At 37.1% G+C, this 12,322-nt stretch overlaps 1 protein-coding gene across 1 annotated transcript; it reads right to left on the bottom strand.

The window, feature by feature from the left end:
- Positions 1-7: 7 nt before the first annotated feature.
- Positions 8-4,234, bottom strand: LOC122066606. The gene is made up of 4 exons (XM_042630436.1): positions 3,663-4,234; positions 3,285-3,376; positions 2,243-2,943; positions 8-823 (listed from the first exon to the last, which is right to left on the bottom strand). Exons 1-4 carry the CDS (start codon positions 4,041-4,043, stop codon positions 666-668), a joined length of 1,332 nt encoding a protein of 443 aa, XP_042486370.1. The 5' UTR covers positions 4,044-4,234; the 3' UTR covers positions 8-665.
- Between the last annotated feature and the right edge of the window lie 8,088 nt (positions 4,235-12,322).

Below are 12,322 nucleotides of genomic sequence, written 5' to 3'. Positions count from 1 at the left end.
AAAAAAAAAAAAAAAAAAAAAACCCAGATTTGGTAATTTTCTCCAAATTACCTACATTTCTTGGTGGAACAAGGTGTTCCTGAAGTTTTGGGCCAAAAATGGCCAAACGAAACATGCAACTGAAATGTACCAGATTTCAACCGAAATCCAAAATATTTCAGTTTTGACCAGGGTTGGAACCCTGGTCAAAACTGAAGTCTTGAACTATGCTTGGCACTTATCTATGGGATGCCTTGTTTTCTAAGCATACCAGATGAATAGGGGATTTATATGTAGAATTTATTAACATGTTCTCTTTAAATATGAATAAGGGTTCATGTGTTAAATAAAGAAATTAATTCTTTTAAATTTAAAATATGAGGGGCCTATATGCAAAGTAGAATTTGTCTTCTGATTTGTCTTTAAATATTAAACTGTCATGAAAGAAACAAGCCCGATTGGGGTTTTAAGATTTTCTGGACAAAAGTCAGACACTGCAGCATTGTCTTCTTCACACCAGATGATGGAAGGAAAACCTCAAACAATGACAAGTAAAAGGTACACTCCTTGCTCCTCCACCCCTCTCCTCTGGGAATGTTGACAACATGGAAACTGGTAGTTGCCTAGGTGATGCCTTGACAACTATGGTAAGAGGTCTAAAAAACCACAGCAGTGAAGGTCTAGTCTTACATTAGCTGAAGGGAATTAAATGTATAGTAAGAATTGAGAAGTACGGACAAGGTAAGGAGTGTGCAACGCAATTGAAAACTTACTTGTACCAACCAGTAGAAAAAGATGGCAATACTAATAGCATAAAGACCACCGAGATCTGCGAGGAAGCCCACTGCATATGTCAAGTCAAACAATGAAATCACATCAGGTTACAGGTACAGAGACGAAATTTCAACATGAACAAAAGTCTGAATTATTATTTACAGAAAAAAGCTTTTATTATTTAGAAAAAAAAATGGGTAAGAAACGCAGAAATGGTAATGGTTATGATCCACCACAGCACTTAACATGGTGGCTCAGAGGTAAAAACCTTTATGTTGTTAAAATTTGATAATTGTTGTTTAAGATCTATTATTCGACCCCATTTAGTTGGGATAAGGCTGGGTTCGTTGTTGTTTGCTTAAGATCTATGATTATATGTATTTGTATGCACTTGACCATTTACCTGTGTTTACTTATAAGTATTTGGGCGTAGAAACATAGGTCCTAAATTTTATGTCGTAATATCTATTTTTGTTAAAATTTTGACAAGAACAAACGCCAAACATTATATGGCTTTTATGTATTTTTAAAGTGTTTTGTATCTTTTTCTTGAACTGGAGCAGTCAGGATTATTTTTTTGCACAGGGTAGACCAATCCAACCTAGAAAAGATATTGATCAGCTGAAACCAATTCATGATCTAACCTTGATCCGTCAATTCATGGCCTATGGACCCAACACAGTCTGAGAACCATTGACTAGTCTTGGATTGGACAAATTTACAATTGGCTAATAATGGAAACTTGATAGTGGCCAGCCTCCATAACAATTACTTCTTATATATAGTTTAAGCATAACCTACTCCAATTTCAAAAATAGTACTAAACTTGGTAATTTTTAATAATGCTAAAGAATACTTCAAACTAATAGAATGTTATGAAACCATGTTTATTAAGCATAGAACATCCGTTTCACACATCTTTCTGTTATTGTGCATCATTAACAATTTAGCTGTTGATTGGTGAAGGGAAAATCAGTTATGTTGTTATGAAGGGAAAATGAACTTTAAGAGATTTATCATTCTTATGTTTCAGCAGCTTGGTATAGAAGGTTTGGTTGAAAGAACAAAACCGCTCAATAAGCAGATAACTACTATTTCAGATCAATTTCCTTCCCTCTGTCCCACCCAAGGCAGATGCAATCTTAGGTTAAATTTATTATAAGCTCAAAGAATGTTAGTCTATTCATATAGTTTCCTGGTTGGATACAAGAACATATTTTTCATTTAAAATTCAAATCAGCAATTCAGCATCCCACCCCCTCATGAATCATGATAACTATTCCAGAACATTGCTTGAGGGACAAATTTACTGAAGAAATATTTGCACTTAATATTCACCATCCACAAAGAGAAATAATACATATATATAAATATATATATATGGCTAAGAGAAAATGAACAAAAAGAAAAGCATGAGTGAAAATAAATTAACCAGATTGGGAAAGGGGTAACTCATAGATAAAGCTATATTTTGAGGACATATTCTTACCAATTCCAAATATATTTCGATTGTCAATCTCAACAATGTAGGCAGAGAGAAGATGGACAAACAAAGTGGTATTGATTAATCCATCTCCATTACTCTCAAGTGAGGTTCGGAGCTGACTTGATTCAAAAATAGATGAACCCGGGATAAAATCATGAAATAGAGGTTGGAGGAGCTTTAGCCCATGCAGATTATTATATAACCGGGGAAACAAATTGAACTTTAATATATTTACTTTTGCACCCCTGAATGTAATAGGCCTATCATCTTTGTTGCTTGTGTTCTTCAGTGTGCCACTGATGAAGCTAACATGTTTGTCATCACCATGGTTCTTTGCAGTAAGATTGAACCGGAAACCCACAGCAGTCGCAGGGACATTTGGAATATCAACAAATTGCCATGAAATGTACAAATTGTCTAGAATTATTGGACAATTGTTGCACTTGAGAATTACAGTTGGTCCCCAGCTAGAATTGTGACATGAATAGTTTGCGAAGGTTGACAAAGAGTGACTACTGTAATCAGGGAAGCCTGGTGTTCTAGACACGAAAGTACCAAGGTTGCGTAGGTTAGAACAGCTCATACTAGAAATTGTAGTAATATTAAATTCCATGTCATTCATGAAGGACATCAAATCAGGGCCATTCGTAGCTCTCACATTATGAACCTCAACGCTTCTTTTAGAAATAATCTGGTAGAGCAACCTGTTAAAAGACTGAGAAAGCCAAGTCAATATAAACTCAAATGGAAAGAACAAAAAGCAAATAGCAGTTGACACAGAACACCTTCCACCCGGATTTAGATCCTCTCCAGCCACCAGAAAGGCACAAACAGGAGAGCAAAAGTGACACCCCCTGTTTCTCTCTACTGTTTTGTGTCTTGCTGGTCCTTTCCCACCCCCAACCCCCTCTCCCCGGGCCTGGAGAGGATCTGAATCTCGTTCCACCCAACTACCAAAGAAGGAACAAATGAAAAATAAAAAAACAAAGAAAAGCATTGAGGTGCCCTTATTATTTAGAAGAAAGAGCTGTCACCAATAACTCACGCAGCAAGTAAACCAATGAAAAGTATCCAAGCTGCTACAGAGAAGGTTCCTCCAAGCTCTGTTTTCCGCTTCTTAACTACCTTCTGATCATCCTACATTAAATAATATGTAATTTAAATCAGATGTTAGATATCCAGATTAAAATCAGTACACAGACTAATTAAAAATTATCAAGATTATCCATGACTCTTCATTCATTGTTGGTTCCCTAAAAGAAGAAAAAGAGGGCAGCATTTGAGAACCAAAATCTATATACCCATATAAAATGTGGCCAGCCATGAGGTTACAAAGGTTCCAGTGCTCTAACTGAAATTATACCCAAGAAGAACGAACTAAAAACTAGGTTGAAATTATAAAATCCAAGTAAGAGCGACCTACCAGCCAATGTCGAGTGGCAAAGCAGAAATCCAAGCGGCTAATCCACCACCTGATCTGGAACCACAAGGTCCTCCCATCACCAAGTTTACCTAACCTGATGAGGAAACAGAATAATAACCAACTGAGCAGCATAAAGAGCGTAGCCTCCAGAAATACAGCCTCTGACTGAGTGAACTTCTTGAGCGATTCCAAGGAGAATATCGACACTGGCCAATTCAGCGAGTAATCAACTCCAGTCTCCATCATCAAAACATTACCGTCGACCTTGAAAAGATTGCAAGTGTTGGTGGTGGAGTTTAGGACATAGCCAGGGTTGCAGGCACAGAGAGTTGAATTGAAGACGAAGGAGTTCGCCGGACATGGCCGGAGATGAGCCGCCATTAAGATCTGAGATTCTTTTTGCGTGTCTCTGTGATAAAATTGCTATAACTGGAAGCAATTCAACAGAAGCAAATGAATCACGTCTCCTTTAGTTCATTAGAGGACAAGAGGAGTTATGTAGGAAAAGAACCGAAAAGCAAAACTGGGAAAGAGGAGAACACTCGCAGTAGCTTCTCGAAGAGGAAAACGGGCATTTTTAAAACCGCTTAACTATTAAAGTATTTGTTTATTGATTTGGGGTTATTACATGTTCGTTTATGTCGTTGTTAATAATTACCAATTCATACCAATTGGTGGTGGCGGTGAGTGATGTCCTCTTATGTGGTCAAACAACCTGAATACTAGTTTTTCTTGGAAACGGGTGGTTATAGTCATTTAGGGTGAGACTTTGAGTAGACTCTTTTGGACCTCAGTGGGACACCATTTCCAAACCATAAGAAAATGCTGTACTTCGTTGGTCTGAATTCTGAAGTGGATAGATGGATCCAAAGCCCAAAGGTTCCTTACCAAATGTCAAAAGTTTTAGTTTAACTAATAAAGGAAAAATTACCTCATTACCCATTTTTTAGTTTCATTTTACAAAATTACTCACTCTATATTTTAGTTAATAAAAATACTCAAAATCAAGTTTTGATTTACAAAACTACTCAAAATAGTAACCATCACTCACTTTCACTCAACCAAAGATATATTTTACCATTTTTACCCCCAACAACCCTCCTCCCCCTTCTCTAAGCACCTTGCAACTCCCATCTCTCCGCTTCTACCCCTACCCCACCTTCTCCTGCTACCACTCTTGCCCCACCTCATTCTTCTTCAAGCACCAACCCAATATCGGTATTGGCATCTCTCTGTTCACCAATACATTGTTATGCCTTCTTCATGTAGAACAATCCTTCTGCAAGTACTCTCTCACCCAGCCATCAGATGCCAAAGAGAAGAAAGAAGCTACACAATAGTTCACACTCCAAGCTTAGGATCCAACAATTGTAACATCAGATGCGTCACCATGGACCGGCTTCATTCCTCCCCCTTGCAATTTGTAGGTATCATGGACCTCCGTCGGGATCGCGATATGGCGCGTAGCGCGCGTACACACGTTAGGGTTCGACCCTAATGAGATGAGATAGTATCCCCTGGTCATCAAATGCCAAGGGGGGGATACACATTATGGGTAAAAGGGAGTCGCCACCTAGAAAGAGTCTAGGACCCATAAATGTCTCCCCCAATCAAGGGATAGAGACCAATGACTCTGATGGATAAGGTTGGTTTGCACCAAGATTCTGGACAAGTGTCAAGTGACAGACTGGGAAGGTGTTAGGCACCCAGTATGCTCGACCCTAAGGCCGGTCTCCTTTTGTTTAACCAAAATTTGTTTGTACTCTACTAACTAGTCCTAAATCTAGGTCACTGAAAACCCTAAACCAAGTGTCTAAATTATGCTAGCTAGGTTATGATGCAAATAATGAAATGATTACTCTAAATAAAAAAAATTAAAAACCCTAAATTAAACTAACTCAATTAATTGAGCCTAACCTAGATAGATGATTAATGAATTTATAAAATTCCAAATTGAATTAATTAAAATAATTAATCCCAATCCCTAATTTGTGAAATAAATTATTGCAATCCTACTTAATCTAATTGGTAAAAAGATTTATAAACTAAATGAGACCTAATTAATTTATATAAAAAAAATGAAATGGATTAGTTACATTAAATGAATGCATTTTTACTAATCTACCTAATCTAGTATAAGAGGATTAAACTAAACCTAAAGTTTAATTAAATTAATTATGAAACCTAATTGCACTAATTATGTTTACCTTAAGCTAATCTAAGATGAGTTAAATATTTTTCAAAACCCTAGTTAAGCTAATGAGAAGAGAATCTTTTAACTAAATAAATGCAATGCTAATTATCTTCTAAATTAAATATGTCTAATGATTATTTTATGCTATCCCTATATTATGTTAGAGTCTAAATGTTATATTAATTGAACCCATTAAATAATTAAAACAACTAATTACGATAAAGAAAACACTAGTAAAAAAAAAATCATATATGAGTTTAAGTAATTAAACTAATCAAATAAGGTAAATGGAATGATTAAAGAAAGCTAAACAAGCTAAAAGAAGGGAAAGTTGGATGAATTGGAATACAAGTATACTAATTGCACTATTTTAAACAAGATCTGATTTTTTTATTGCACTTAAAGAAAGAGGGTGAAAAGCCCTAAAAAATAAGAAATTATAACACAAACCCATTCCCCAAATTCGTCCTAATGCTACGGGCCGGTTTGAGGGGCCAGCCACGCCCATACTAGTCTACGTCCTAAACTACGTCCCATATATTATTAAGAGAGAAAAGAAAACAGAAAACAGGACTAACTTATCAAAATTATTTAATCCACAATGAACAATTAAGACTATAATGAAGAAAAACAAAAAAATGCAAAGGGATTGTTCTGTTTTTGATTCAGAGAGAGAGAAAAGGAAAAAAAAAGACATGGAGCCATAAAAAAACAAACGATGGAGAGGAGTTGTGTGGGGTGGCTGGGCTTAGTTAAGGAGAAGAAGTATAAGAAGAAAGAGAAGGGACGTTCGGTGGCTGCTGGTTAGCAGTTGCAGCAGCAGGGAAAACGAAGTGAAAAAGAAGAAGAAGAGAAAGGAGGTTCAGTGGGACTGGTTAGCAGTTGCAGCAGCAAGGAAAAAGAAGAGAAAAAAAAAAAAAAAAAGAAGAAGAAGAAGAAGAAGAGAAAGAAGTTGCAGGTTTCAGTTTGGTGGGATTGGTTAGCAGTTGCAGCAGCAAGGAAAAAGAAGAGAAAAAGAAGAAGAAGAAGAAGAAGAGAAAGGAGGTTCGGTGGGACTAGTTAGCAGTTGCAGCAGTAGGGAAAAAGAAGAGAAGAAGAAGAAGTTGTAGGTTTCGGCCATGGAGAAGGGAAGGAGAAGAAGAGTTGGCAGCTAGAGTTGGGGTTCAACAAGAAAAAGAAGAAGAAGATGGGAGGTAGATGAATGGTGGCTGCTGAAAGGGATGGAATAAGTTACAAGAGAGAGGAAGGTTCAGAGAGTTTCAGTAGAAAGAAAAAGGAGGAGAAGATGGGTTCAGGTTCGGTTAAGGAAAAAAGAAAGGAAGGAGAAGGGGGTGGAGAGGTTTCGGCCATGGTAAAAGAAAAGAGAAGAGAAGAAGAAGAAGAAAAAGAAGGAAAACGGTTGCAGGTTTGGAAGAAGTGGGAGGTGGCAGCCATGAAGAAGGGAAGGAGAAGAAAAAGTAGTTGCAAGTTTATGGATTCAGCAGCAAGGAACAGAAGAGAAGAAGAAGAAGAAGAAGAAGAAGAAGAAGTTGCAGGTTTCAGCAATGGAGAAGAAAGTTTGGGAAGAGCTGAGAAGATGGAAACAGGTCGGCCATGGCAAGAGAAGTTGTTGGAGAATAAAGGAAGAAGAGATAAAGAAAAGGGAGAAAGGATTAGGGTTCTTGGATCCTAATCCAAGGGCCTAGATCTAAAGGATAAAACAATTAACAATTAAGTAGAATCATAAAGCCAAATGTAAATTCAAAATCAATTTAAATTAAAACAAACCAAAAAAAATAATTAAGTCTGAATGAACCTAATTACATCTAATTGAACCGGATAAAACTAAAATGAATATAATTAAACCAATTAAACAAAAATCATATTTAATTGAGCCAAAAGACCTAAATAAACCAGATTAAATTAAGATGAATCTAATAAACCATATTAAACCAAATTGAAACTAATTAAATCTAATTAATCTAAATAAACCAATTAAACCTAAATACACCTAATTGAATCGGGTTACATCTAATAAACCATATTAAACCAAAATGAAACTAATTAAACCTAATTAATCTATATGAACCAATTATTAATAAATTAGAACCTAATCTATTAAATTAGATAAACTAGTTCTAAATTGCAATTAGGAGAAGAAAAATACCTTAAACCCGGCTTTAATCAAGAAACAAGGGGAGATAACCCTTGTGCTTCAAGCCCCAAATCGAACCGAACCGAACCGGACTAGATCTCCCGGCTTAAGGAAGGATTAATGTGTTAAACTTTTAGACTTAGAGAATATTTGATTTTAGAGGGAAGAAGTTAGTCAAAACCTTGATGGGGCCATCCTCTCTCCCAAATTCTCAATTTTTTCTCCTTTTGGAAGAGAGGAATGGCTATACTTATAGCCTTGGGACTTGAGACAATTGTCTCTTATTTCCGATGTGGGACTAAAAAACTAGAGAGAATTGTCCAAAAAGGCTTGCTTTTGGACAAAGGGGTTTGGGCGTCATGTGGCACTCCCTGGTTGCTCGGAATGGAATCTGATATAGAACTTTTGAGTCAACTTTCGGGGGTCATATCTTTCAAACCATTAGTCAGAATTCAACGAGTAATATGTCGTTGGAAAGCTCAATCCGAGCACTATCCAATGATGTGAGACCCGATTGTGGTCTCGACTGGATACCTTAACGAAAATATGCATAAAGTAGGGACCCGGATCATATAATGAAAGAGAGAATCGGGCGTCGATTCGCATAGTTCTCGCATCAAAGTGTAATGCCCGACTTGAGGGGACAAACAACAATAATCCACAATATCAAATTCTAATTTTTGAAAACATTTTCTCTTGAAAGTTTATAGGGGAAAAATGGTCATTTTCTACTCTAAGCTTGAAAATTCTCCAAGTTTAAAATATCCAACATGTAATTCTTCATATTGTCATCATTGCGGGGGGGGGGGTGACAAAATTCGGCATCTACAGATTGCCCCTCTTTAACCGAGACCTGTGTAACAGTCGAAAGGCAAAGAAAATAATTCACTATTTTGTCACCAGGAGCAATGTACTACCGATATTCGGCTCAAGGATGGCGGAGGTGCAAATGCGAATGCAAAACGAGAGATAAGACCAAAGATAGGAAATGTCGATCGATAACAAATGCGAAATCAAGTAGTGTGGGGTGCTACCGTGATATAAAACCTACCGTAGTTGGTCAATATGCAGGTAAAACCTAGACTAAGGACGCACATGCAATAAGCCATTCTTAGTGTAAAGAACCAAGTAGACAATGAATGCAGGTATGAAAGAGTACAAATGCAATTGACTGTCAGGTATAAATAACCAAACACACCATCAATGTATGAGACACAGATTTAAATGCAATTGGACATCATTGGTATAAATAACCAAGCAAGCCCTGAATGCGAGTATGGAAAAGAGTGTAAATACAATTGACTGTTAGGTGTAAATAACTAAACGGATTGCGAATGTAAGTATGGAAAAACGGTATAAACGTAATTAGCCAATATTGGTATAAAGAACCAAGTAGACTATGAATGCAAGTATGATAAAAGAAGTGTAGATGCAATCAACTGTCATTGGTATAAAGGACCAAGCAGACCATGAATGTAAATATGAGATGATGGTGTAGATGCAATCAGTCGTCATTGGTATAAAAAACCAAGCAGACCATAAGTGCAAATATGAGACAATGGTGTAAATGAATGGTCAAACACAAGAGAAACTAGGTTTGACCTCAGTGTAAGTAACCACCAGATGCAACTTTCAGTCTCAACAGCCAGACTTAAGATAGAAATGGCATTGGTATAAATAACTGCCAGACCCGATCTTCAATTCGAAAATAACTAGACTTAAATGGAGGTGACATTGGTGTAAATAACCGTCAGATCCAATCTTCGGCTTAAATAACCGGACTATGAGGTGAGACTGACATTAGTGTAAATAACCGTCAGACCCAATCTTCGACTTAAATAACCGGACTATGAGGTGAGACTGACATTAGTGTAAATAACCGTCAAACCCAATCTTCAGTGTAAACAACCAGACTTGAAATGGAGCTGACATTGGTGTAAATAACCGCCAGGCCCAGTCTTCAGCGTAAATAACTGGACTTGAAATGGAATTGGCAATGGTGTAAAGAATCATCTGAACCAATCTTCGGTTTAAACAACAGAACTTGAACTGAAGCTGACATTGGTGTAAATATCCGTCAGACCCAATCTTCAGTGTAAATAACTGGACTTGAAATGGAATTGGCAATGGTGTAAAGAACCATCTGAATCAATCTTCAGTTTAAGCAACCGGACTTGAATAGAGGTGACATTGGTGTAAATAACCGTCAGATCCAATCTTCAGTGTAAATAACTGGACTTGAAATAGATTTGGCCATGGTGTAAAGAACCACTGAAACCAATCTTCATGAGCTGATGCATTTGAGGTTAAATACCTAAAAATCTTAAATGTTCAACATTTTAACCATGAGATGTAATGATATTGCAATTAAATTTAAACAAACATCAACCTGATTGGTTAGACAAAGGATTAGTCATGCAAATCCTAACACTTTGCTCACGTAAGAGAGTGTAAATGACCACTATTATAAAAAGGAGTGAGAAGTGTTTACATTGGAAAATGACAAAGAAGGATTTTGCCAAAACAAATTTCACCATGAGAACGAAACTAAAACAAGGGAGGTAACCCATCAATGAGCGTTTCCCTAAACTATGACATCTCCAGTTTGCTCGGCCTAAACTCAAATAAATCTGGCCTGAATATGCATTACTTGCATGTATCTGCAACTTATGGCAATATAGTCTGATGTCTTCAATTATAATGACTTTCGGTTGCTCCGACCAAATCTTTATCTCATGGTAAACATCCACAACATGTTGATCCCTTCTTTTTCCTGTGAGTGCACCTTTCTGATGTTGCCCGCATTTTATGAGCGGGGATAGTAGTAACTTCTTTAGCTGCTTCTCAAGACTTGAGGGGTGGCTCCTTAAAATACCCAAAACATCATGTATGTGGCACAAGCTCTAAGAAACAAGTAGTAAGACAATCAAACAACATGAAAAGGATGCAGACCCAATGGTTCTACCAAGTGTAGAGTGGGGAGCTATTACATAGAATGACGAGCTCACTAGAGAAATCACGCCAACTAAAGAGGCTTAGAAGAAAGGACTAAGTGGTGAAACTCTTGGGAATCCGTCGAAATAAGAGACGGGAGAAAGAGTTCGAGTCTAAGCAGGCCATCTCCTGATGATAAAAGTAGCAATGATCAAATCGCCTTCAAAATAGGAAGCCAAGAAAGGACATTCATGTGAAGCCCAAACAAAACAAGGTAATATGGTGATTGAGGTGATGGACCGAGCTTGAAATTGACTTCTCAAGCTGCCTACGTATCCTGAGTAAATCAGGAATCAGGTCGGACGTAGTTCCTGCCGCGGATGATGTATTGGTTGTAAAGCCTTGATAATTAAGTTCCATCATAACTGGGTGAGCTCGAAGTTATCGGAGAAAATCTCACCACATTTAGCCTAGGAGGACTTGTTGGGTTATAATGGGGCTTAGGACTTGGTTCCAAATGAGGGCAAAAGCTCAAATATGCCCCTAGGGTCTAACTAGAATCTTGTAATTTTTGCCTTTATTGCCTTCTTTCTTTTCCTTCAATTTTTGTGAGCAATTTTCTCTCTTGCCCCTGCCTAGGGTATTGGATTGCTTTTGGATTAGAGCTTTGCTCTTTTCTTTTCCTACCTTTTTTTTTTTAAGTTGGAGCTTTGCTATCTTCTTGTTATTGAATTTTGAAATGGAAAAGTGCTTTTCCCCAACATTGGCAATATCAGGCTCTGGTACAAAAAATATCTTCTAATCAGACCCCAGAGGCTAGTAAGATTAAGTATGTGAAGGGTACCTTGGTAATGGGATATGGGTAGGCCATAATGGGCTTTCCAAAGGATAGGCTTAGGCCCAAAAAGGGTAACTAGTGGATTTTAACTTCTCAAGATTTTTCCGGATAACTGGCAGCCAAGGATGGCCTCCCTTAATAGGCTTAATGATGTGAAAAATTCTCTTTAAGCTCCTTACTCATTGGAAGAGGATTAAATGTGTGGAGAGCTCAAGACCTTTTATTACCAAGGCTCTGACACCAAAATGAATGACGAATGACTGATGGGCTCCCTTTTTTTTTCTTTCCTTCTTTCTATATTTGATTTTTTTCTTTAATTTTTTTTTGTTGATTTGAAGAAAATAGGTGATAGATCACTGCAAGATTCATCATCAAGAGATGGAAATGGGGAGGAGAATAAACAAAATACTCAAAATAAACTACTTCATTAAAAATCGAAACGATTACACCATGTGGAAACTTGATTGGATTGACACAACATCAAAATTAAAAAGATAAAACTTCTCACATGAAACCGAAAGGGAAAAAGCTGGAAATACCTAACAACATGACTGACTACC

This window comes from Macadamia integrifolia, unplaced genomic scaffold (genome assembly GCF_013358625.1).
Source record: "Macadamia integrifolia cultivar HAES 741 unplaced genomic scaffold, SCU_Mint_v3 scaffold2490, whole genome shotgun sequence".
NCBI lineage: Eukaryota > Viridiplantae > Streptophyta > Magnoliopsida > Proteales > Proteaceae > Macadamia > Macadamia integrifolia.
The sequence above is the reverse complement of the archived record's forward strand: the minus strand, read 5'-3'. Positions and strand labels throughout refer to the sequence as shown.